The sequence below is a fragment of the Strix aluco genome, chromosome 21, assembly GCF_031877795.1.
Source record: "Strix aluco isolate bStrAlu1 chromosome 21, bStrAlu1.hap1, whole genome shotgun sequence".
NCBI classification, from domain to species: Eukaryota; Metazoa; Chordata; class Aves; order Strigiformes; family Strigidae; genus Strix; species Strix aluco.
Genome location: NC_133951.1, coordinates 9,046,524 through 9,071,125, shown reverse-complemented (window position 1 = coordinate 9,071,125; position 24,602 = coordinate 9,046,524). Strand labels below are relative to the sequence as shown.

At 44.0% G+C, this 24,602-nt stretch overlaps 2 protein-coding genes across 16 annotated transcripts in view; one reads left to right on the top strand and one right to left on the bottom strand.

Moving 5' to 3' along the window:
- Nucleotides 1–24,602, top strand: part of RECQL5 (RecQ like helicase 5) — a 39,212-nt gene that overhangs the window by 3,280 nt on the left and 11,330 nt on the right. For all 8 annotated transcript variants that reach the window (XM_074846897.1, XM_074846901.1, XM_074846902.1 and 5 more), the window contains 5 exons: nt 701–1,219; nt 1,941–2,046; nt 2,491–2,602; nt 4,803–4,965; nt 5,331–5,413. In XM_074846897.1, coding sequence (XP_074702998.1) covers nt 701–1,219; nt 1,941–2,046; nt 2,491–2,602; nt 4,803–4,965; nt 5,331–5,413 — 983 coding nt within the window. The remainder of the gene's footprint in view (nt 1–700; nt 1,220–1,940; nt 2,047–2,490; nt 2,603–4,802; nt 4,966–5,330; nt 5,414–24,602) is intronic.
- On the bottom strand, nt 7,219–23,719 carry SMIM5 (small integral membrane protein 5). Of its 8 annotated transcripts, none has more exons than XR_012625929.1 (5): nt 23,069–23,719; nt 16,894–16,979; nt 14,527–14,680; nt 12,075–13,158; nt 7,219–7,930 (listed from the first exon to the last, which is right to left on the bottom strand). XR_012625929.1 is itself a non-coding variant. In XM_074846915.1 (4 exons), the coding sequence occupies exons 3-4, from the start codon at nt 14,651–14,653 to the stop codon at nt 13,037–13,039; spliced, it is 249 nt and encodes an 82-aa protein (XP_074703016.1). In that variant the 5' UTR covers nt 14,654–14,680; nt 16,894–16,979; nt 23,069–23,719; the 3' UTR covers nt 11,901–13,036. The 8 variants fall into 8 exon arrangements, 2 of the variants coding, with proteins under 2 accessions (XP_074703016.1, XP_074703017.1); XR_012625928.1 differs by having other exon boundaries at nt 7,219–7,927; XR_012625931.1 differs by having other exon boundaries at nt 12,196–13,158.

Sequence of the window (24,602 nt, the reverse complement as noted above, 5' to 3'; positions counted from 1 at the left end):
AACCGGCGGATATTAAATCAATCACTGAAACCAGTTATTGAGTGAAATAATGAGATACCCATTTTTCAGGACTACTCATATCTTCTGAAATGTTACATGCTAGTCAAGTGCAAGTGAACAGCTCAGTGTAGGGACAGGGAGGTGAATTTGTACGCCCAGGGTTCGTTTGGATGTGATGCCATGTTTTCTTGTTGGTTTTCAGGGCATGATTGTCATCCAGGCTTGGTTCTGTGGCAGTGGTGATTTGCATGATTCTTGTATTTTATCCTATCTCAGCTGTGTTTGTAACATCCTTTAGCTGTTTTGGAATGAAATCCACTCTGTTATTGTAGGGTGGTGGTGTTCATTTTCCATCTGTGAGACTTGATAGTGTAAATCCTGAGACGCGTTGGTGGCTTGTTTCAGCTCACTGTGGCTATGATGAGTTATTCTGCACAGATCCCTGCGGTGTTCCCTAGCGGCAAAAAGACTGTCTTAAAGTGAATGGATGCACAAAAATGCAGTTGGATGTTAGAGCTGGACAGATATGCTCACAGCTGAAGATAAAGGCGTGTAGAGTTGAAGTTCTAAATATGCAGACTGTAGGTGGATGTTGTCCTGAGACTCGATCCTGGATCTCCCTAGTAATCTTTCTTGGTGATGGTGACTTTCTTTATATCCATTTGGTTTTTGTTTAATTTTAATTTTGTATTTACTCTAGGATCAAGTGGATCACTTGCTAGCTCTGAAGATCAAAGCCTGCTCCCTGAACTCCAAGCTTTCTGCCCAGGAAAAGAAGACCATCCTGGCTGACATAGCAAGTGAGAAGCCCCAAGTAAAGCTCCTGTACATCACCCCGGAGATGGCAGCTGCCTCTTCCTTCCAACCTACGCTGAACTCTCTGGTGTCCCGAAACCTCTTGTCCTACCTGATAATCGACGAGGCGCACTGCGTCTCCCAGTGGGGACACGATTTCCGACCCGACTACCTACGGCTGGGCACCTTGCGCACTCGCATACCCAATACACCTTGTGTTGCCTTGACTGCCACTGCCACCAGGCAGGTCCAGGAGGACATTGTGGCAGCGCTTAAGCTAAAGCAGCCACTTTCCACATTTAAGACTCCTTGCTTCAGATCTAACTTGTTCTATGATGTGCAGTTCAAAGAGCTCTTGACTGATCCATACACCAACCTGAAGGATTTCTGTCTGAAGGCGCTTGAAGTGAAGAACACCGCTGGGGTAGGTTTTACATTTGGGGAAGAAGGCTAAACTTGAACAAAATCTACCTTAATGGTCACTGACCTTGCAGTGGTTAGCATGGCCCCAACAGGTCTGTGGCAGGGAAGGAGGAGGTCCCTGGAGGGAAGGTGCTCACGTATATTTTTTAAGTTCCTCAAAGTTCTCACGTATGTTTTTTAGTTCCTCTAAAATAGCTAGAATGTGAAGGCTGTGTTCCTTCCAGAGGTGGCCTCAGAAAGGGGTTGGTCTAAAAGAAGATGGGTTAGGAATATGCAACTAGCCTTTCTGTCTTGGTTTGCCATGTCTGAGGTGATCATTCTGTTTGATTGTGTTCTGCTCTTCTAGTGTGGCAAGGGTGACTGGAAGCATTTGCAGTGTTGTGTTGAATTTCCTGCTCTAATATTCCCAAAATAATTCTCGGTGATAGCCTCTGCACCTGAGTTTATCTGTAAGGCGGAGGGAGACTGCTTCTTGCCTTGTGCCCACTGGGAGAGGATTGGGGGACCATATTTGGTTGATGTTAGGCCTTGTAGGACTTGTAAGGAAACTCTCTTTGTGGCTGATTTACTTTTGTGCTGCAGCAGTATCTTTCAGTTGCTGGGGGATCAGCTTGGAGAAGAGATGAGCTTTAGGCACCCCTCCTGTGTCCACCACGCTAATGACTGCAGCTTTGTTGATTGGCTTCAGACAGTCTCATGGACTTCCTCTCCTGTGTGTCCAGGTGTACTCCGGTTGTGGCATCGTGTACTGCAGGATGAGGGATGTGTGTGACCAGCTGGCTATTGAACTGAGCTACCGAGGAGTGAAAGCCAAGGCCTATCACGCAGGTATTAGAAGCTGCACCTGCATCTCTCAATAGCTGGTAGAACTGATCTGGACCACCTTTAAGGCCTGGGTTGGGGCTACCTAGAGAACAGCTTTCTTGGCATGGTCTGCAATGTGTCTGATGCTGATGCATCAGGTCTGTGAGGTAAATGCAGGGCCTTCAACAGAATGGCATTCCCTTCGCTCCAGAACTGTTGGTTTTGTTGGAACTTGCATGGCCTAAATGTAACAACTGCTTTTATCCCAGGAGGGATCTGAATTTTTCTCTTTGAAAGTCAGCTGCTGCTGACTTCTGCTTGATCGCAGGCCAATTTAAGCATGGACAGAGAGGAATATGTACATGTCTCTTTCAGTGAGGGCTTGGCTCACAATGGGGGAATGGAGGAGGAGAAAAATCCTCTTGCCTCTTTTTTTTGTTGTTTCCTTCCCTCTTTTTCCCTTCCCAGGACTCAAGGCAGCTGATAGGACTTCAATCCAGAATGAATGGATGGAGGAGAAGATTCCAGTTATTGTTGCAACCATCAGTTTTGGAATGGGAGTAGACAAAGCAAACGTCAGGTGTGTGAGGCTGTGTTGTGCACCACCAGAGCCTGAAACCTGAGCAGTGGGAAGTGAAAGCCTCAGTCTCTCTGTTACCTGATACATCTCACTAAAATGCCTGATGAACACTTGCTAAAACCCACAAAAACAGAGCTGAGATTTTTTTAATCTTAGAAGCAGCAAAAACAAACCTGGAAGGGTTTTGTAAAGAAATTAAAAACAAGATACCAAAGCTCCTCTTTGCCAGTCATCTTGAAAACCAAGAAAATTGGAGGAACGCTTGTTTTTTGCCACACCCTCCAGGGTTTCAAAAAGAGCCATCTCAATGCAGTCACAGCTGTCCCTTTCACTTCTCTTAGTGCAATAGTTGCTGTTAAAAAGCAGTGGGAAGAAAATCTGCACCTAAAATAATTCATACACCCTCTACTAAAATAGTCAGAGCCAGCTTTTTTTAGATCTCCTTTTGCAATGCAATGGGGAAAAAATAGCATTCACAAATGGCAATAACCATATAAAAAATGCAGCTCTAGTCCAAGGACAGAAACTTTGCACGTGTTTTCAATTGCTGTTCCTCTGGGACTTCTAACTGTCGCTGTAATTGCTCTGTGTTAGAATTCCTGCACTGCAGTATGGCTGTGCTGGGTTAGTATCATGAGCTGTGATCACTCAGTAGAGGGTAACTCAGGTGCAGCTCACACAACATCCCCCACAGACCTAATCTTTACTCTAAAATCCACATAAAGCAATTGCTCTGAACGCTGTGGGAGAAGGGCAGGACGTCACTGAGACAATCACATCAGTTCACAACTCTGCCATCCTCTCTGTGCCACTGTGCTGCCAGATAGCAGCATCCCAGAGCAATGACAGACTCTGACATGCTTGATGCATGTTGCCCAACAGAAATGAGAAGTCTCCTGGCATAGCAGCAGGAGTTAATGACCTGCTGAAACCACTCTGCCCTGTTAGTGCAGTAGCCATTAAAAAAGGCAAAGAATAACTGAAATGCATAGGGCTGATTGAGAGTGAAATATAGTGGAATATGCCTGTAATATGGTTGGTTTTCAAGGAATGGAATTAAAATGACTCTTCACAGGATGTTTTGTAATAGTTTAAAGGACATAATACCCGAGCCCAGGCAACAAGGCACTGCTGCTTAGCCTTTGCTCTGTGTTGGCAGAGTTCTGAGTTTTCACGTGTGTGTTATCAAGTAAGATCAGGTCTGACAAGTTCTGGAGGTGACTCTTCTGGACAAAAGGGAAAACAGAGGCGTCTCTTTTTCTGACAGAATTTGTTCCCCTCTCTTCACTGCTAATTCAGTTTTGTTAGAGATTATTTATCAATTCCTTCAGTAAACTTCCTGATGGGGATTAAATGTATAGGGCTCTGATGCTTCCTGCCTGACCTGTTCCTGGAGTGTCTGTGTTTGAAGAAACATGTTTGCTTGCTTTTCCACACCCATATGCATCATACCTGCCTCTGGGACACGCTGGTTTTGAAGCAGACTGGTATTTAAAACATTGTCAGCGTTACTGTACTGTAAAATCCTCTCAACACAGGTATAAGCTGAATTGCTGAATAGTCAGGTACAAGCAGGTTTAAAGCAGTCCTGCAGTCGTGTGTTGAAAACCTTCCTTCAGAGATTACAGAAAGTTTAGTAATGATTCTACAGTTGTATTTGCTGACTAGGAAGGATGCCCTCTTCTACAAGTAAGCTTGGTGGCACTGAATTCCCATGCAGACTTTGTTGGTAAAGAGAAGTGTCTTTCTAAAATCGAGTATTTTAAAGCATGTTCTGTAATGTTCAAATTGTGTTCCACAAAATAAATAGGACTTTTTTATTAATGCTGTATTTTATGGTAAAATCTCCCAAACTCCTTAAATCAATGTCCTTACTCTCAGTCTTCATAGCCCTACAATGTATGCACGTTTGGGATATTCATGTGCTCATTCTTTTCCATGCATTTGCAGTGACATCTTGCTCACATGTTGTTCAGATGCATTTGTTTTCTTATAGCTCTGCTGCTTTCCATGTGTCTTTTGTGTTAAGAGGACTTCCATTTCTGTGTGAAAAATACCTTGCTCTGCTAAATCCTCTGTCTTTTATGCTTTTGCTACCCTGTTTTTTTAGTGTTGTTGATGTCCACAGCCAACACAATCATGTATGCAGTGACCTGAGAAACCTGCAACCTTATGTTTCCCGTTGTCTTATCACATGCAGATTTGTTGCCCATTGGAATATCGCAAAGTCAATGGCTGGATATTACCAAGAGTCTGGCAGAGCTGGGAGAGATGGGAAGCCATCCTGCTGCCGCCTCTATTACTCAAGGAATGACCGGGATCAAGTCAGCTTTCTGATTAAGAAGGAGCTCTCTAACATCCAAGTAAGATCTGCAGAATAGTATCCACCTGCCTAGATATGCTGCCTTTGCTCTGATCTGGTTTGCCTCTTGCCTGCAGTGACCTCTGAATATGCAAAGATGAAATGAGTGTTTCTGGGTCTAGAGCTGTCTGTAGCCCTGTTTCAAGGGACAGTAGAAGGGAGCGAAGCAGGAAGGGGAAGGGCTGCCAGGTACAGCTCCAGCTCTGTTAGAGGCATGGGTGAGCAGAAGTGTAGAGCAGAGACAGAGTGGTGTCTGTATCTGTTTGCCATATTGATCAGAAGGGTTAGATTTGGTCATCACTAGAGTTACTTTATCTGTTTATATTTAAACTGAAGACTATAGTTATTGTCCCCATCTACTTTCAGGAAAAAAAAGGCACCTTAAAGGAATCTGACAAAGCTGTGATGACAGCTTTTGATGCCATTGTGAACTTCTGTGAGGAGCTGGGGTAAGTGCACTTCTTTCAAACACTTTAATGTTTCAGAAACCATGCCCTGTCCCTTCTGAGGCACTGTTATGGCTAAGATCTTGCATATCCAGGACAAAAAGTACTGAATGAATCACCTGGTATCGTGCTGTCCAGACTGAGGAAGGTGTCCCTGATACATCTCCCGCTCACTCCCACCTCTGAGTTAACTGAGATGTTGGTCTTGGAGCCTGACCAAGTGACATGGTGATGTTAAACTCTAAGTCCTCTGGCTATGGATTTTACTGTGTTCTATCTTTGATGATGGGCTGACTTATTTGCATTTGCTTTTGTTTTGACTCTTTCCTCCTTCACTACATCATCCCTCTTCTAAGGAGACAAACAGATGGCCTAATCAGCATGGGATGGAAACGTTTAGATTTAATGTTTCTGTAAATCTCAGGAGCTCCACTCTGCAAAGCACTAGGTATCCATGATTCTTGACCTTAGAAGGAACTGATGGTGCTTAGAATGTTTCAAAAACAAGCCCAAATTATGGATGTGCCCAATCTAAATGCAGACTAGCAACTACAACGTGCACTGTTCAGGTTTAGTTCATGACTTGTAAGCTGTAATTGTACTAATTGCTATTCTGTGGTGGATAAGACATCAAAGCTATAATTTTGCCAGTAAGAGAGCAGTATATGTTCACTAACTGAAAATGGGCAACATGTGTCTTGCTTTCAAGTCTGCATTTTGTTTCATTTTTCGCACCTGTGTCTAGGGCAACTTTTTTAGTGTGAATGTAACACATGCTTCTTTACTGATGTCTTGGTGAGCACCTTCTCTCCTTGTGGTCATGTTTGGTAATCCTGGTTTTATGGAGTTGCTCTGGGGAAGTCTTGCTTGTACTGAAGTATGGCACAACACTGAGTCCTGGGGCACTTGAAGGAGCATTTCTTTGCCCAAAGTCAAGGTGATTCTGGGAAGTAGCTACTAGGAGGCTTCTTTGCTATAAGAGTTTAATCCACTTACTTGGCTAAGCAGCTCTGCTCCTTCTGGTGCATGTTACCAGCTCACAGCAAAAGTGGTCAGATGGCTGTTTGTGTCTGGGTTTTGTATAATCTGAGAGGCAGCTGTATCTATCTGGTTAGATGCTAAGCTCAGGAAACTTTGTCTTGGTATCTATTTCTCCTTGAGACTTAAGCTGGTTACTAGTAGAGTTAGTCATGACAGTCATTTCTCAGAGTGGACACTAGTGCCATAAGAACTGGGCTGGAACAAGCCAGCAGCAGTCACAGGGCGTTCCAGGGTTGTGTCCCAGGGAGGGCATGAGTTAGGCTCCATGTACAGCATCTCTCACTTCAAGCATGCTGTAAAGAGCCTGACTGCTCTCTGAAGTGAGGACCTTCTCTAGAGTTGCACTGCAGCAGCGAAGCAGTGACTGAGCAAGGACAGAGAGAAAAACATTCTCCTTTGCTCAGATGAATAGAAATAGGATTTCACCGGGTACATAAGAGAGATTTCTGTAAGGGAATATCACTGACCTAATTAGAAATCACATGTCTCCCACACTTTTTCTTCCCTCCCCCAGCTCGGTACATTCTTCCTACTATATAACATGCCGCGTGCATCCCGGGGTTGCATATTGCAGCACAACTGACTGGCTTCCCTGCTCATAACTGTACAGGAGACTAAGGTGCTACATAAAGGAATGCCATGTTGCATTTCTTTTTTACATTTTGAATTAATATAGTTCTGTTTCCTATCCAAACAGTGAAAGCAAACCTGAAACTCTGACCTTGCAAGTTCTAAATAAGAACAAATAAAGACAGACTTGTATACTGGCAGGCAAGTTTTTGCATAGTATATTTAGGCTATTGTCTGGGTATGACAGGAGAACAATGGTATAAGCTGCTTTTAGAGAGTGGGTTTAGACAAACCTTTTGCTGGTCAGAGTTCCCTGTTCCCCATTTGCAAGATGGAGAAAAAAACATGTCAGTGCAGCCACGGAAGACATCTTTATCAGTTTTAGGGGGTGGTTGACTATTTTCCACCTCTAACCAGTGGTTTTGCTTGAAAGATGAAAATCAGGCAGAGATAAGTTGACTTTGGTATTTGGCTGGTCATGCAGTTCCTGAACACAGACAGCCTTATGTTTGAGTTCGCTGTGGACTTGCAGAACAACTTGCTGGCATTGGTGCATTGCTCTTGATGCAGGAAAGTTGCACGGGGAGAAATAACCACCCAGGGAGAGACAATGAGAAAGCTTTCTATGAACAACACAATTGGGTAGTAGCTGGGCTGATTCTTGCTTAGCTGCAGGGCTCCAAGTACTGTTGTCTCAGCTTCACTGTTTATGCACCACTGTGTTTGTGCCTTGGAGATGAGCAGCACCCAAAGATGGCAGCAAACAAGAGGAGAGCAATAAAAACAAGACAGAAGGTGCCAATCACCACTAGCCCTCCAAGAGCCCAGTCACTTGTTACAATCCGCCCCTTTAGGTCTTCCAGAACTGAGGATGCCTCTTGTACTGATGGCATGCTGGCTTCTACCCTGCTGGAGGTAGACAAGAACAGTATCAGATGTTGGTGTATCCTCTCTATGCTCCCAGCCACAGTCCTGAAACCAGTATCAGCATGCATGCCTGCAGGCATCCTTCTTCCAAAACAGAGAGTCACCCTTCACAGAAATGGGAGCATAAACCAGAAGAAGGATAGCTGAGGCCAGTTTCACAATCAGATCTACAGAGATGTAAAGAGGAAAGCTTCTGGCTTTACAAGATTTTGGGGGTTGAAAGTTATTTTAATCATTGTTTATCAATATTTTTCATAATATAGTGTGTCTTCCAGCATGTTCAGTGTGAACCCTTCATCTCTGTCAACTGCACAGCCTATGCATGAAAGACAAGTATTCAGTGGGAGAACTTGCTTGATACCATTGGAAGAATCCCTAAAAAGGACTTGGGCACTTAAACTCTGAGAACATACTGGAGACTAAATGAACACTTATTTAAAAGCAGACAAAAACCCCACCAATAGTAAGCAAAGATCTTCATGTACAACTTGTTGCCCCATAGGGCTTAGAATAGTGTAGTTATATAAAAAAGGTCCCCTGTTAAGAGGGTTTGCTCTAGTAATGCTTTCTGTTGCTCTGCAATAGAAGCATAAGTTTTCCTCCCATGAAGTACTTAAGCTCAGCAATAATTTAAACTGGGATCTCAGTGGGTTCTACGCACTTGCTCTTTCACTGATACTTCACATAATGACTTGGCTATCAGCTTTCTAAAGAACATCCAGCATCTCTTTGCAAGCATCTTGTGGTTTTACTAAAGCTTCTCAAGGGAAAGGATGGATTATTTCTCACATTTTCTCTCAAATATGACCATGTAGACTTAATACAGGAAGAGATCTTTGTTATTTTTGAAAATTTGTTTGATTGGCTGCCCCTTATGTCTGTATCCTTAATATTGTAAGGAAGAGAAATAGCCATGTAAAGCATATTTTATCCTCAGCAAGTCACACTTGACCATGAGCACAAGCTCACACTTCAGTTTGGTGAAGCCAAATATATTCAGTTTGTGCTTTGTTTTCTGGAATGATAGCAGATCACTATGCCTAGTCTCTAATCAACAGGATTAAAGCTGTTCTGGATAGCTTCCTTTGCCTTTAAAAAGGAGGCAGCCTAGATACTAGTTCTGTAGACCCCAAGGCAGAAACCCTGTGTGACTGTACACCCTAGAAGGTTCCTGTCTCTCTTGCTAGCCACAGTTAATCTCCTGAAATAGGAGTTGTATGGAATTTTATAAATACCTGAAGCTGTTGTGTTTGTAGTAAGCGTTTCTTCTGGTGCCTCCTCTGCACCCACTCCAAGAGATCTTGGCCTGTGGTGAGGGACCCCCTTACTGCACCTGGAGACCCACAGAGCTAGTATGGAAGTTGCCTGTTTGTACTGCAGTAAATAATTAACAGCTGACTTTCCTCCCAAGGTGTGGCTAATCTAATCAAAGGCCTTGAGCCCAGTTAAAAAGACCTAGTTCAGCTGTTGCTTGGACATTTCTTCCTCTCTGTGGCTTTATCCATTCATGTACCTGTTCCAGTGCTTGTAAAGGCCCACTTATGTCCTCTAACTGGGAAGGGCTGCAGGTTGTGGTAGAGAGAAGAGGGCTTTGTTTCCTGGATCCTGACCAGATCTGTATTGTAAGCTGCATTAGGAGACTGCCATATCTAAATGAGACTGTGAACAAGCCTGCCCTCCAGTCCAAACTTCATCATGACAGTTTAGGTGGATAAACTCATTACAGAGTCTTGCACTGCTGTTGGCTGTGGTCAAACTGACTCCCTATTGCTTTCCTAACTGAAGAAGACCAGAGGGATGGTGCTGGAGAGAGGTGGGATGGGAGGAGGAGAGTGTGGTGTGTGAGACTGCCTGTGTGTAAAAGGAAACTTGTTTTTCACAAGCCAAACAAATCACTTTGAAACCAGAGGGATGATGTTACAGAATAGAAGCTATTCCATTAAGCTGTCAATACAACTTCAACCACTTCTGCTGGAGAGCCTGGCCTGACTCTCTTTTAGGTTCCTCAGGGTAAGAAACTATTTCAACACTTGTATCATCAGGACTGATGTAATTGTATTCCCTTGCGGTTCCTTCTAGGCTCACTCAGGCTTTCATAACATGTACAGAAGTTGCTGTGTTAGAAGCAGTCTTGCCTTAGCCTGTGCTCTTTGGAATCTCTCTCTGCTTTTTGAAACAGAGAGGATCCATCCTCACTAGTGCTCAGGGCATTCCAAGTCCCTTTATGTGGGTAAGGACTGAAGCCAAAACCACAAAAGCTTGTGTGAGTGGTGAGCAGCGACCCAGAGACTGGCACGTTTCTAGCCAACAGAAACTGAAAAGCTGCAGTAAGCTGGGGATTTGCTGGGCATTGTTCAGGCCAACCTGATCTATTGCATGCAAGAAGGCCTCAGACCCAGCCCAGCCCAGGCAAATAATACCTAAATACCAAGTATAGGAATAGTCCAGCTGAGTACAATGGTACAAAATAGTACAAAGCAGAACACTAGGCCTGTGAGGTCCAGGCAAGTATGTAGAAATAGGTCCAGGGACCCCTCCTCTACGTGGTAGCTGCTTCTCTGCTCCAGAAAGCCACCTGAATTATTTAGAGAATTGCTTCATTTTCTCTTTTTGTTTTGTTTTGGGTTTTTTTAACAGTGCTGTGTTTATTCTCTGTTTCTAGTTCAGGAACTTGCAGTGATAAGACAGGAGCCAGTTCTCTTGTCCCCCTGCCTGGTATCTGCCAGTGGTTTAACTTGTGACACCACTGGGAAACATGTATTTGTAGCTTTTCCTGTTGAGATAAGGCCTGGCAGCTTGTTCCTAGTGACAGCAACCTGTCAGTTGTTGGTGTGTTTCCAGCCCGCTGAGCTTCCTCCTGACTGTTAGCACAGACTGGTTCCATGCGGCTGAAACATTTCTCAATGGGATTCTGTTAATTCCTGCAGCTGGCACTGTGTAGCATGGGCTGGGAAAAGAAAGTAAGCTCTGTCCTTTCACAGGTCTTGTGACTTAGACACAGAAATGTCTGTTGAGCCTGTCTCCTGTAAAAGAGGTTCAGAGACTTCCTATACCACCTTGAATGAGCAAAGACGTATCTGACAGAGAGGTTAGTGTGATGCATCCTCTGAATGTTGGTTAGAGTAAATTGATGCCACGTTTGATCTTATCCTACCCTAGCATATTGATGGGGAGTGAAATCTTTGGGACAGTGTAATAAAGGCTGGTGCTTTGTTAGTCTTAGTGTAACTGTGCATGCAGTAGCTCATTCTAGTGCAGCCTTCTGTTGGCAGTTGTCAAGTTGGGGCTCAAGTATTTACTTTTCAAGGAACATCCCCATCTTCTGCTGGAAAGTTTTTCTTTTTACTAATTTAAAAGGAGCATTGCTAGTTTGATGTATTTTTTTTCTTAATTTTTAGACTATTCTGTGTCACTGGCTGCAGATATATTCCAATGTGCAGCAGTACAAAAATGCAAAATACCCAAATCTAGTTTCTTTGCAAAAATTAAAGTGCATTAAATACATAAGAAGTTACTGATGTAATGTGCTTTTTACTAGTTTGGGTGCAGGGATCAGAGAAAGGTTTCTTTACAAAGTTTTCATTTTTTTATCCCTTCTGAAGTGTGAAGCATGTTTAGAAGCCCACTGTTATAAACTTGATGACTGTTTTCTCTAGCTAGATGTTGGCTCTGGTATATACATGTGTAATCCTTTTGACTCCTCTACACTTAGCAGTTGGAATACAAGGGTAGAAGACAACTTATCTATATGCATGTAACTTTTTATACCTTCTCATAAAGGTGGTTGGTTTCACATTTGTGGCTGAAAGGCCAATGGCTTAGAGTTAGGTACAGTATGGTCTTCCGTTTGGCTGTCCCAGTTATGAAAGTTGTGGCCTGCACCATAGCCTGGTACTTTACATAAATCCTTTCCTGAAGTTCACTGAAGTGTAAACCAAACATACACAGTGGCTGCGGCATGGAAAAGGGGTTTATTTGCACTTGTTAACTTCAGCCATACAGCCTGTTCTGGGCTCGGCTTTGTCACAATGCCCGCTGTCAGCGGCTGCATGTATACCCTGAAGTGGTGCTTACCATACTGTATGTCACTCCTCTGAAATGCCTTTGTGTATGCTAATAAACATACCTTAGGCATAATGTTTATGTCCACTAAAATAAACTGCACAGAGTGCAGGGAGTCAGGCAGACAGGTCTCTTGAGTAAGGATAGGGATTTGTTCATCTGGAACTCCCATGCTCTGTACGTACCATTCACCTGCAATAAGCAGAAGAGCAGAACCACACGGGGGTAGGGAGGGAGCATGATTAGCAGCAGAACAATCAAATTAAGCCGTAGCATTTCTGAGTTTTTTTCCCTTTTGCCTTCGTCTTTCTGTTTACAAAGGGTATTGCACGTGATCTGATTTTTCTCTTTGGCAATTTCACATCACTGTAACACCAGTGACACAAGCAGGAAGCATTTGTTACCAGCTGTACTCAGACCCTCAGCTGGCATGTCTGGGTCAGTAGGTCCACGACTTGTTGTTTTCAGCAGACATCTCCACTAAATGTGTCTGTTGTAGATGGCTTTTGAGAGAGCAGGTTTGGGCTTGATCCAAGATGTACTGAGCGCGTGGACTTCCCAGTGATGTCAGGTGGGTTTTGCTAGTGCCCAGCACCGTCCTGCGGCATTAGCCACTTGTGAAGAGAGTAGGTGCTGCCTAGTGTGTGGCAGGGTGCGTGTTCTCTGCTTTGTTCTGTGGCTCCATGCTCACAAAGGGAGTCCTTGGCTGGCCCAGCTGCAGGGCTGTCATTGGGAAAGCCTGTCTGTTTTCTCAGCAGCATGTGTCCAGGTACCCCCACCCCACCCCAGAAGAGGGAGACAGTGATGGTAAAAGAGCATTACCTTTCTGGTAGCACCACAGAGCTCAGTAGTGGCTGTCACAGAAAGAAGGAATTCCATGCTGTGATTTCTGGTCCTCTGAGTCATATTAATTAATATTGTTATTGTCATTTTCAGTGATCTACTGTAGGCAGTCATTCCCGTAGGACTGAATCATGATGTCCGTGCATGTCCTTCATAGTAGGTTGTGTCACCTCTTGTTGTACTTCATGAATGGGCAGTTGGGCGGACTTGGATCTTCCTACGTCTGTGGTCAGGATGTCTGTCGCAGCCGCAGCAGCTGTAGCAGCAGCAACTGCAGGCAATGATCATGAGCACCAGGACAGTAACTAGAAAGAGAAGCAGAGGATATTGCTTTATGGTGTAGGAGCAATCATTGCAGAAACCCTATGTCTCCTCCAAGTTGTTCAGTGAGCAATAGAATGAACAAAGCCTGGTTTCTCACCAATTTTTTTTGCCCTATATCCCACCTCCCTCCTCCTAAGCTCCTGCTCCCTCGTATTAGTTATCCATTTAATCTGGACAATCATTACTGGATATTTCATGATCATAAGAGCTAGGTACCAAACCACATGGGGGTATATCCTTACCTCCCTAATGGGCTGTTGTTTCAGAGCTGACATGCAGTAACTAAGTGGAGCTGCGTGCCTGGAAAGTATGGAGATGCCAGCTCTCCCCATAGTTGTGTCAGAGGCAACTTGAGAGGATTTGGTTAGTCAAACTGGCAGTTGCATTTCTGAAGAGTACATGCAGTGTACCCTTCAATAAAGATAGATATTTGTGACTGGTTGACTTTACTCTTTCTTATGTATTTAGCTTGAAAAAATAGATACTTCAGATGCAGGGTTTTGTTTCACAAAGCAGTGGGCTAACTTACTGTTATTCTACACTAGGAATAATGGCTGGTGTTGGGAGGGCTATTTTCGTTTATCTGGAATAGAAAAGGATGACATGTTTAATCCTGCAAAACACGAAAGAGTGCGTGAACGTGCGCGTGTGCGTGCATGTGCTCCTTAAAAGTCTGGAGCTGGGCTGCCAGGTTACTGGACCGGTGAGGAACCAGCTGTAGGTATGAAACAAATAAAACAGCAGGTGTGTCTTTCTGAATTCCAGCCCAGGGAGGAGTGTCCAGGCTGGCTGTACACCCTTCCTTTTGGCTGGGAGCAAAGTGTACCTCTTTGAGGGGCAGGGCCTTCCTTCCTTCCTGCTTGTTTTCCCACTGTCTAAACAAACTTCATGCCCCTTGATCAAGCAGCTCTTTGTTATTCCTTCCATGCCATCCCCACACAGAGCAGCAGGAGGGATCTTGCCATTACCAGAGGAGATACTGGCTTCCACTGAAGTGGGCACAGGAATGACACTCAGAGTCTCAGACTTTAAGTGTCTCCTGCGGCAGCAAGATGCCCTAACACCATTCGTCATAAACTGTGTCCTGTGCATCAAAACATTGCAGCAGCTCTGGGTTGGTTAAAATACTGCTTAAATATGAGAGCTTTGTCGCTTATTGTGCTCTGCGTGCATGTAGAGATACACACTGAGTATTAGAAAATTACCTCAAAATTAAACTGGGCCTCAGAGCACAGCCTGGAAAACAACTGCCAACAACTCTGACCCACCAACAAAGATTGTGGAGCAAGCTGCCCCCCTAGAAGAGCAGAGACATTCTGACACCCCTTGGCCTCCACCAGTAAACTCACCGATAAACAGAAGAACCACACAAAATGACACAATCTCCACCGGGTCAGCCTTGGGCAGTTTCTGGAGCTTAAGGAGAAACTTCTCACCAATGGTTTGCATTTCCTTCAGAAAGCCTTCAGATGACATTCTGGCTCAACCTCTCCAGGCTTTATGCTGTAGAAGAACCAAATAGAGAGGAAACCTTTTCACTGACTAATGCTAGGAAGCTGCCAGCCTTCTTATAGAGCTGGTGATCACAAGGAAAACAAGTTTATCTGGTCTCAGTCCTTGCTCCCAGTAGCTAAGGTGGAGGACTCTTAATTGTCTACGTGTTCTGGCACTGTTTTAATTTCAAAATCTGTCTCTGAGGGTGTCTTTGTTCACTTGAGCAAAGGCAAAATGGTGTTTCTTCTAAAGGGACACTTATTTCAGCAGGCATAGAGTTAGAACTGGACAGTGGCTACCCTTGGCTTTCATCCAGTGAAAGTATTTTTTTTTTCCAGTTGTGCTAACTTGTCCTTCCAGAAAGAAATGCAATTCTAACTTGACTTGAATTCCAAATGCTGAACTCCAGTGGTACATAGTTTTCAGTTGTGTTTTACAGACAAACACAAAGTAGACTCCCTTGAAGACTTCTCACACTTTCAGCTACAGAAAGCCCTTTCAAGAACTAAGGCACTTACTTCAACACCTCACTGCAATACCATTAATAATGTTTTATCAACCAGTTTTACTGATATTAAGTGCTATTAAGTGATATTAAAAGCTAAAGTCTGCATTCAGTGGGGACAGCTGGATGCTTTTCAAGTTCTTACAGATGACTGCAAATTTTATATGGTAACTAAATGTAGCTTTTTTCTTTTAGGCCACAGTCTGTTCTAATTGAGCAATATATGAATTGAACAGTGGACATCCACCAATCACTGCTGGTGATGAGCAAAGCAAAAGCCCCTGGATCTGTCAGGGAGATACTTCATTGTGGAACTAATCCCTCCTGCCCTGCTCAGTAATCTTACACCTTCTTTATTCTCAGAATGATCACCAGGAATTATTGTTACTTCAAAATATTATGAGTCTGGTCAAAGTTAAGTGCCTTGGTTTTGCCACCAATATTTGCTGTTCCTTTTGCCCTGTGAGCAAGATTTTGGAAGGCACTGCAACAAACAAGCTTGCATGAGAGCTATGAAAGTTCAAATTTTACTTCAGTCAGTAACTGGAATAGGATATTGTTGAGAAATATCCACTGTTTCACCTAAAACAAGTGTTTGGACAGGTGAACGCTTGGATGGATTATAACTCATGTCATTATTATATCAGAATGTACTAGCTTGCGTCTGTTGTAATAGTCAACACTGTTTTAGGACTTGAACACTGCAATTCAATATCCTAGTCTTGCCGATAACACAAAGCCACGTGACCAAGACATTACTTCCAGAATAAGCCAACCAGTTCATAACTCCACATCTGGTTTGGTTACTCAAACAAATGGATGCTTGGAGTTCAGTTTTTCTAAACACACTGAGGACGGAGAGACCTTGGCTGTTTCTTTGCATGCTGGGCTTAAATACTACAGTGCCAAGTTAAATTACATTTTGTATGTTTATGCAATTCAAAAAGGGTTTTCTTTGTTCTTTTAAATCCAAGCTAAGGAATAAAAATCTGAACCAGCTGGTTTCCTAGGGATGGGTGTGGATGGAAAATCTACATCTACAGAAAGATCTCTGTGCAACTTAGCAGGGAGGCATAGCTATGGCCTTTTGACCTGAAAGGGTCACTTTTGAGACTAGGGTGAAAAAGTTCTGTCCAGATGATTGCTGTACCCCAAACGAGCTGCTCAAAAAAAATGGCTGCTTTATTCTTTGCACAGTGCTGGAGGATTGTGTGTCAGCAGGTTTCCAGTTTTGTTTCAATTCCAAGAGATGGTGGTGCAGGCAGAGGTGAAGTGATTTGTATTTTCTGCTCTTGGCTCTAGAAGAAAAACTTTTTTAAAAAAAATAAGTATTTCTGGCTCTAACATTCTGAAAATGTTTGTTCCTTTTGGAGGTGTTTCTGCCAGCCCAGGAGCTCTCCTAATAAGGAATCTGCTGTAACCTTTTGTGCCATGTTTTGGGCTGCACCAGAAGCAGCAAGTATAAGAGTCAGGCTTCTGAAGTTTGGGTGTACAGTGTAAAATTACTGATTAGGATTGTAGAACTCCACATGGATTAGCCAAGTGCCTAGCCTAAAATGATAAGAGCTTGTCTCAGTAATGGACATTCCTCTGCCCATGGTACCTGATCTGGAGCTAAGTGAAGGAGGTTTTATTCTAAAGATTGCAAGGAATGTTTACCTTAGTTTGAACTTGTTCAGGACAAAGTTTGATGTTGGTGGTGCAGTCACCAACCTACCTGTGAGGAAGCAAATGTTTTTCTGCTTGACTGCACTTCTGACTGCACACTGGTTCGAAGGGCGCTCGCTGCTTTGTGATTTCTGCCTGTGGAGCGTAGCAAAGGGTGAAGAATAAATGACTACTTAAAAAAAAAAAAAAAAAAAAAAAAGTAAAACTCCCCCAAGAAAGCTAGTTGTATTCATGGACTTCTGTATCTTCTATTCTACTAGTGATGTAAAGTCTTTGGTCAGGGCTAGTTTTGATTGTGATCTTTTTCCAACTGATTTCAACAGAACAAGATCTTACCCTAGAGATTAGCATAAAGGTAAGGCTGGTGCTGTGTAACTTAAACTAAGTTGGTTTATGCATCTGCCTTATCTTCCTCATGTACAACACAACAGTGATGATGTTACTTACAAATTCTAGAGTGGAGCCATAGGATTTAATTCCTTTTTATTTATTATAATGTGTTCAAGTAAGCTCCCGGTCACCAACAGTAGTAAAGGCCAGGTGGTGCAGTATATTTGGCTGAAGCAGTAACTGTAATAATTATTGTTAAAATGGGCAAGTCTTGAGAGATTTGAAACGTAAGGTTGTTTGTCTTAACTGACAGTTTACTTTCAAAGATTGGAGTGCTGTTCTAAAGCCTAGAACAACCACCCAAGCACTTCACACGTTCTGTGTGGTTTGGAGCAAACATAATTGTCTGCCAGTGTTTTTCTCAATTGGGAACTTCTCCTTGCTCATTGTCCCTCCTCAAAACTGCATCCACTGAGGATGGGAACCCTCCAGAGCAGAGGAGACACGGCTGTTAGGACAGTAAAGCTGATGAAACTTGTTACGGAAGAAATGCTGAATGATCACTGTGCAATGTAGTGTTCATAATGCATTGTCAGACTAAAGTCATGAACTTTTGCTCTATAGCTGTAGCTAGAGATCATATGAAGTGAAAATAGGGTGAAGAGAGGCAATATGAGAAACACACGTAGAAAAAAAAGTGAACACAATGGTGATGTCTTGCGATGGGCAGTTTGGAAGTTCCTGCTGGGGTGGTGTGGCAACCTGAAATTCATGGTTGCTCTTTAAAAAATAACTCATCTATCCAGTGTTGCCAGTGGGACTAGATCATCAGTTCTTTCTGCCTTCCGCTATGTTACAAGGCCTGGCAGGGGAGGGAATAAAACAAATCTTCTAATTTGGGTTTATTTGGTTTTGAGGGAAAAAAAAAGCAGAGTCTGCCATGTGCCTTGAGTCGTTAGCCTTGGATGAAAAGAGAGAGCCCAGTAATAATGCAGGGGGATGCCTGATGTCTGCAGGTGTGCTGCTCAGCAAAAGGATTAGATGACCCTCTAAAACCAAAGTAGTATGTCCTATGTTTAGGGCTTCTGTAGATTTAGATTCCCAGAAAGTGCTAATGCTTGTTTTTAATGCAGATTAATCTTGCTGTGCCCCTGAATAAAGCTGTGAAAATTGCCATAATAGCATTGAAATTATCTTTCTGAACTGTTCTAATGGACTTAAGCCATATTGAAGCACTCAAAGAAGTTGGCAGCTCAGCCCTCTTGAGAATAAAGCCATTAAAAGGCCTCAATCTAGACATTCAAGAGAAGAGCCTTGGTCAGGGTTTTGTTGTACTGTGAACTGGCTGTGTTTTGTAGCTTCCAAGCTTCAAGCAAGAAAAAGCTTTGAGATAACCATGTAAGGTGAGGTCCCACATCCTTCTGTCTGCCTTAGGCTAGTCAAGTTGCTGTAAGTATTTCGGAATTGATATAAATTAATCAGGTGGTTTTGGTCTGACTTTGGTTTGGAAAGCTGTATCCTATCTGTGTGTCTACACAGGTGCATCAAAAATTGAACTGTAGGGAGTGGGTGAGCTTCAGTTTACTGCTGAGGAATGAGACACTTGTTTAGTCATAACCCTGGTGGCATTTGAGCAGCCTATTTCAGTGCAAAGAACATGAATTTGAGTTTGTGGTTTAGCCCCAGGACTGGAAGTTAGTAAATGCAGGCAGTCTTCCTGGCCTGCCAGTGATGCTTACTGGTTGTGTGACTGGGATAAGTCATCCATCCCTCTGTTGGGTGACCTCATCTCTGCAAAGCAGTGGAACATGTAACCACCATGAGATGTTTGTTTGTTAATTGTTGTGTGTCCAAGTCTCTAACACGCTCTGAAATGTTTAGATAGAAAGACAGTAAATCCCTGGTTTTGTTGCAGTTACAAAATGAAATGGCCTTTGCTTGCTAACTGCTTGTTACATTCAGTCACTGAGCCTGTTCAGGATGAAAGTACATGAAAGCATGGCTTCCACTCTTGGTTGCTCCTTAGCCAACCGTGCTCCACAGGGTTTTATTTCTCTTGACATAATCCTGATCCATTGGTTTTACTGTGCTCCCTCTGGAAAATGGGTTTGTTGCTATAGTAATGTAAAAATGGAGACAAAGCTTTGGAGGGGGGAATCTGGTGGTGGGGATGCCCTGAAGCTGCCAACAGCTCTAGTCCTAACGCAGCAAGTCCCAGTGAAGGTGAGCTGGATATCCTCCACTGTGCCCATTGCCCCATCACCAGTGCTCCAGAGACCTTACAAAGTGGGACCTCCCGGAGGTGCCCAAGCAAGCAGAATGCCAGGGCAACATTCTCATTGCAACGTTGTCTTTTTCCCAAGACTGTGGCTGTGGAGAAGCAAATACTTTGTGGTGTTCTTACTTAGACAAGTCAAATAAGTTGGTTGAAATTGGACCAATAATAGGATGGGAAGTCTGTACGGATTGTGGTAGCTTATTTGGTAGAAAATTTTAGAAGGCAATCCCAGCCTTGTGGAAGGAGAGCGCTGAGCAGCTGAAGGGGAGAGGATGCTTTTTATTCTGGTCTAAAACTTTAAAATAAACTCTCACTGTATTTGGCCACTTTCTTAAGAACGTGAAGGTTTGGCCAGTTCCTACACCTACCAGCTTTGTTCTGGGTTCCTGAAGCATGCTTCTGATTTTGTATGGTTAAGGTCTGCAATGCTTCCTGTCCTAAAACAGTGTGGGGCTGCTAGGTGTTGTTACAGCTTAGATGCATTTTGGCAGAACATGTAATAATTCCTGTATGATTGTTTATTGTTCTAAGTTTGTAATGTACTTCTGAGATGAAAAGGGCTATAGAAATGTAGTCATATTATCAGTGCATGGTTTTCCCTCATCATTGTTAATGCAGTGTTTGCTGCCATGACTGTAGTTGACCAGCCATGTGAATCTTATCTATAGTTCACAGACAAGCCCTTTTTCCTAAAAGGGGAGCTAAAGGAGTCAGACAGACCTATAATTCATTCCCAAGTAGATGAAAATAGTTTCAAGTATCAAGAGAATTCAGTCTTTTAACAGCACACACCCAAACTGGTAAATTGCAGCTCAGTGGCATGGGAGAAAAGCTTTGACTTTGTCAGCTGGTCTGGAAAAGGCAGCCATACATTCTTTCAGATTATAAAGCTGCCCTGGCTGGGTAGCCATTTGGCTGGAATACCCTGTCATCTCCACCAACCACTATTTGGAGATTGGTTTTGAGGCAGCACCATAAATGTTCCTGCCCTCCCCTACAAGCTAATATTAGATTAATATAAAAAGGCACTGAATTCCCTGTAGTAGCAGTTTCAGTAGCTGAGGTACCCATTGGGGCACTGAACTGAGAGTCTCTACACCTCTACAGAACACCCTGGTTTTTTTCCAGTCCATCCCACAAACAAGTCCACAAAACCCCATGAGATAATTCCTCACTACTAGTCTCATTTTTAAGTGGGGAAACCAAAGCACAGAGCCATCCAGTGAAAGGAAAAGGTCAATTTTAAAAATAAACCTGTAGCTCTTCTCAAGAGAACTTTTTTTAGGGTTGCTGATGCTTGAATCTAGCCTGAATGTCTATTACAATATTAGCAAAATAACCGTTTCCCAGGAAGCTGACAGGTAGCTGCGTGCCTGTGAAAGTATTTTAAATAGTTACTTCACAAATATACTGGGATCTATCAGTAGTTTGGTATTTGAGGTAAGGCAGCTGGAGCCCCCTGGGAGTGCTGGAAACACCTCCATCTTCTTTCAGTCACCTCTGTGCCCTGACTGGTCTTAGACCTATAGGTCTCAGAAATGACAGGAATTTTTGAGTTTTTTGAAATGTGCTGGTCCAATCCTAGTAAAGATGCCGTTTGGGTATAGGAACTAAAAACTGAAGGCTACAACAGCTGCTTCCTCAGAAGAAGCTGTTAGAAACTGTATCAGCTGAAGTTGCACGGGGTGGTGGTAAGAGCCTGCGTGGAGGTGAGGGGTGGGTGCTGCTCCGCTTGCCCAGCTCTGCTCACTGGCCCACCACAAGCTGTGTGGGTCAGGGGTTTGTGTTACAGAAAGGATCTGCTCTACCAAACTTGGTTTATTTTGTACCTCCACTCCCACAACCGCTTTTGCATTGCCGTCAGGCTGAGGCCCGTGCACTATGACAGCTGCAACACAAGCCATGTCCTGCTTTGTATCCAGACATGTGTTTCATATTGCTTATTCCCCCCCGCCGCATATGTACAACACGGCTGCGGCTGGACAAGCCCCCAGCCAAACCCATTAAGATTTTCTTTTGGCGAGAAAAACTTGGCGTGTTTCTCTCCCTCCCTCCCTCCCTCCCTCCCCTGGCCTTCTCCCTTGCTCCTCCCTCCTTCCCTTTTTTTTTCCCCCTAAACTTTGTTTTTCACGTACTTTGAGAAACCATCTTAACTGCAACAAACAACCTACAGAGACCCTTCATTAGCAGGGTGGAAACTTCCCTCCATCCCTTTTGAACCTAGGGCTAGACTGGAGGCGTGTGGGTCTTAACTACTAGATCCCACACAGGCAGTTCCAATTCGGTGTTTATACAACACGTAGGTCAGAAAGACCTGCCCTCCCTTCCACGTTAATGGGAATGGAGAGAAGTGGAAATACCTGATCCTTAACATTCCTCCCTACAGGCATGTGTAGGATCGAGAAGACATCTTTCTGTGAGAACTGGCTTTCTGCCTCTCTCTCTACCCATTTGTAAACAGCTGACTGTCCGAGCGCCTCCTGGAAGAGGCAAGGGGTCCCAGCTCTGTGCTAGGAGCTGCAAGAGCTTCCAAAGTGAGTAATCGGCTTCAGATGGCAGAAAATAGGGGTTTTATGGGCTGTCTCCTTGCCAGCCCCCCTTCCCGTACCCAGCAGCAAAATGGAGATAGGAGCACAGGTTGTGGGACGCCGCTCTATGTAAAACCAAGCCTTGGACTCAGTGATCTTAAAGGTCTTTTCCAACCTAAATGATTTTATGATTCTATAATTTCATGGATTTGGGGGATCCTTTTTCTCTTCCTTTCCTTCTCACTGCATTCAGACCTGATGGTCTCGTTACTGCAAACCACAGACCATGTATGTGTCTGTATGTGTTCTCTCAGAGCAGTGGTTTCTCATGCTGTTTTGACTAGTAAACCAGCATCTGTGCCTCATACACTAGCTGATTCTTTCCTTAAAACGCTCTTGTTAGAAGCTGTGTAAAATCTGTTTATTTCTATTGGACACAGATGCTTAACTTGCACAGTATGCTAGTTCCCCAACCAGGGTTTGTTTTCCAAGCTCTCTGTTTGCTTCAGGATTTGGGGGATAAAACTTAGCTCCAGCTGGGAGGAGCTCTGGAGAAATGCTGTGGCTGGCACCCACTTGGTCTCACATGCTCTTGCCTGCTCTTGCCTGCCCTGGCAGCTACTCGCTAATGGCACACACACTACTCGCACGGAGGAGCAGACCAGCTCTCTTGCCTGCACTAAGCATTCATATATCAAGTCATCAGTCTGGCGAGTGCCCTCTGCTAGAGCTGCTTATCAGCTAAGGTCACATTCCGTAACAGCAACAGAAAAATGAGCAGACAGCCTTTCTAATCAGCAACAAGTTGCTTACTCCTGCTCTGACTGTGGAAGCACTGCAGGACTGCAGGCTGGTTCCTTTTGTTAGCGGTCCGGCAGCAGCGCAGCTTTCTGCAATCCTATTAACAGCTTTTCTCTCGCCACCTTTGCTGAGTGTCCCTTGCAAACCAATTCCGGCTAGCAAGCTCTGCTCAACGGCTGATTCTGCAGTTCACCAGACAGAGAGCTACAAAAGCTCCAGCTACTTGCTAACTAGCTGAATGCTAAGGTGCTACGGTTGACCGAACACCAGCAATAGCTCAGCCTTACCCCAGCCGCGCCACGAACTCTTCTCCTCCTCTTGTTGTTCTGTCTTCTTAAACTTTCACGTCATCTCTCCCCTCATCCTGGCTTGTGTCTCGCTCCTCGCTCGGCTCCTCTCTGCTCTGTTGCTGACAGCCAGCTGTTGTCTCTGCCTTTTTTTTTTTGTTATTGGTTGTCCTGGAGATACGAAGTTTCGTGTTACATGTGTGCCAGAGAGGGAGGGCGGGCGGCGGAGCCTCCCCAGGCTGAGCCAGCCGCTGGTGCAGGCGCCCGAGTGCCACCACTTGTTGCTCGCTTCCTCAGTGCATCTCCTCCGAGCAAGGTCTTTTACTTTTTTCCCTTTTAATTACAGCTTTTTCTGGAGCGAGACTTGAATTGATTCTCTCCTTGCGATAGTTTGGGTGTGTGGTAAAACAATTAACTTTTCTTTATGCTGCCCAGTTTCCTTCGGACTCCCCGGGGAAGGAGCTTTTCTCCTGTGTTCTTTGAAGGGGCAGAGCGAGTAATCGCAAGGACGGTGCAGCACGGTCTGGCGCTGACGGGACAGGGATGATGCTCTGTGCCCTTGACCCAGTCGTTTACTGTCTCGATGCCGTGCGTTTTGCTTCTCGTATTCTGGGGAAAGCTGACACCCACTGTCTTGTCTCAGGGGGTTGTTGAAGTTCAGACGATATTACAGAGTCTTTCAGACAGGTGCAAAGTGATAATTTCTCATCAGCCTCGTAATTTGCTCTTCTGTTTGATAAAGCTCATTAAATGGCTTTTGTTCAGCAACTGGCATCTACGTAACTAATTTGTCCTCGTATGATTTTTGTCTTTTTTTTTAATGCTTTCATTTCTTGGCTTAATCCCAAGACTTGCTGGGGTTTTTTTAGGGGGAGCTCTTCTGAGGCTGTGTTCCCTTCTTTGGCTCATACAAGAGAATGCTTTTTTCTGGTATATTTTGGGAGAGGCAAAGCTTCTTTTGGAATATGTGACTTATTTCTTCTCTGACCATCTGCTTCTACTAATTGCAGGAGTAGGGCTCCTGTTTTAGCTGGGGTACAAAATCAAGGAGTACCAAAAGGAGGCATGGTGCAGGCAGCCCTGTGGTCAGTTTAGCACTTTTCTGAAATGTATTGCCACAGACAAAAACATGTTAGTAAACTGGATTGTTATTTGCTCTTCATCTTATCCCATGATGTCAAATCAGGGTAGGATGTCTCAAATGAAATAAATGGTTTTCCTTAGACATTTTAAAGACCAGTGGTCAGGTCATACATACTCTCGTTGAAGGGTGGGGGAGGCAGTTAATACAGTTGCATATTTAAAAGATGAAATAATTTTAGGACATCTATAATAATACAAACTACCATTAATTTATGTAAATCAGCTCTCCATCTCGTGGACATCAGTCAGGTGCTTGTGTGACTCGGGAAGTTTTCTCGCCACATGTTAATGCATACCTAACTGTGTTTCAGGTCCTCTTGTGTTCAGTTAAGCATTAATCCTGTGTTTACCCCCAGCATCCTTGTTGGCAACTCTGGTTTTGGCCTTTTGA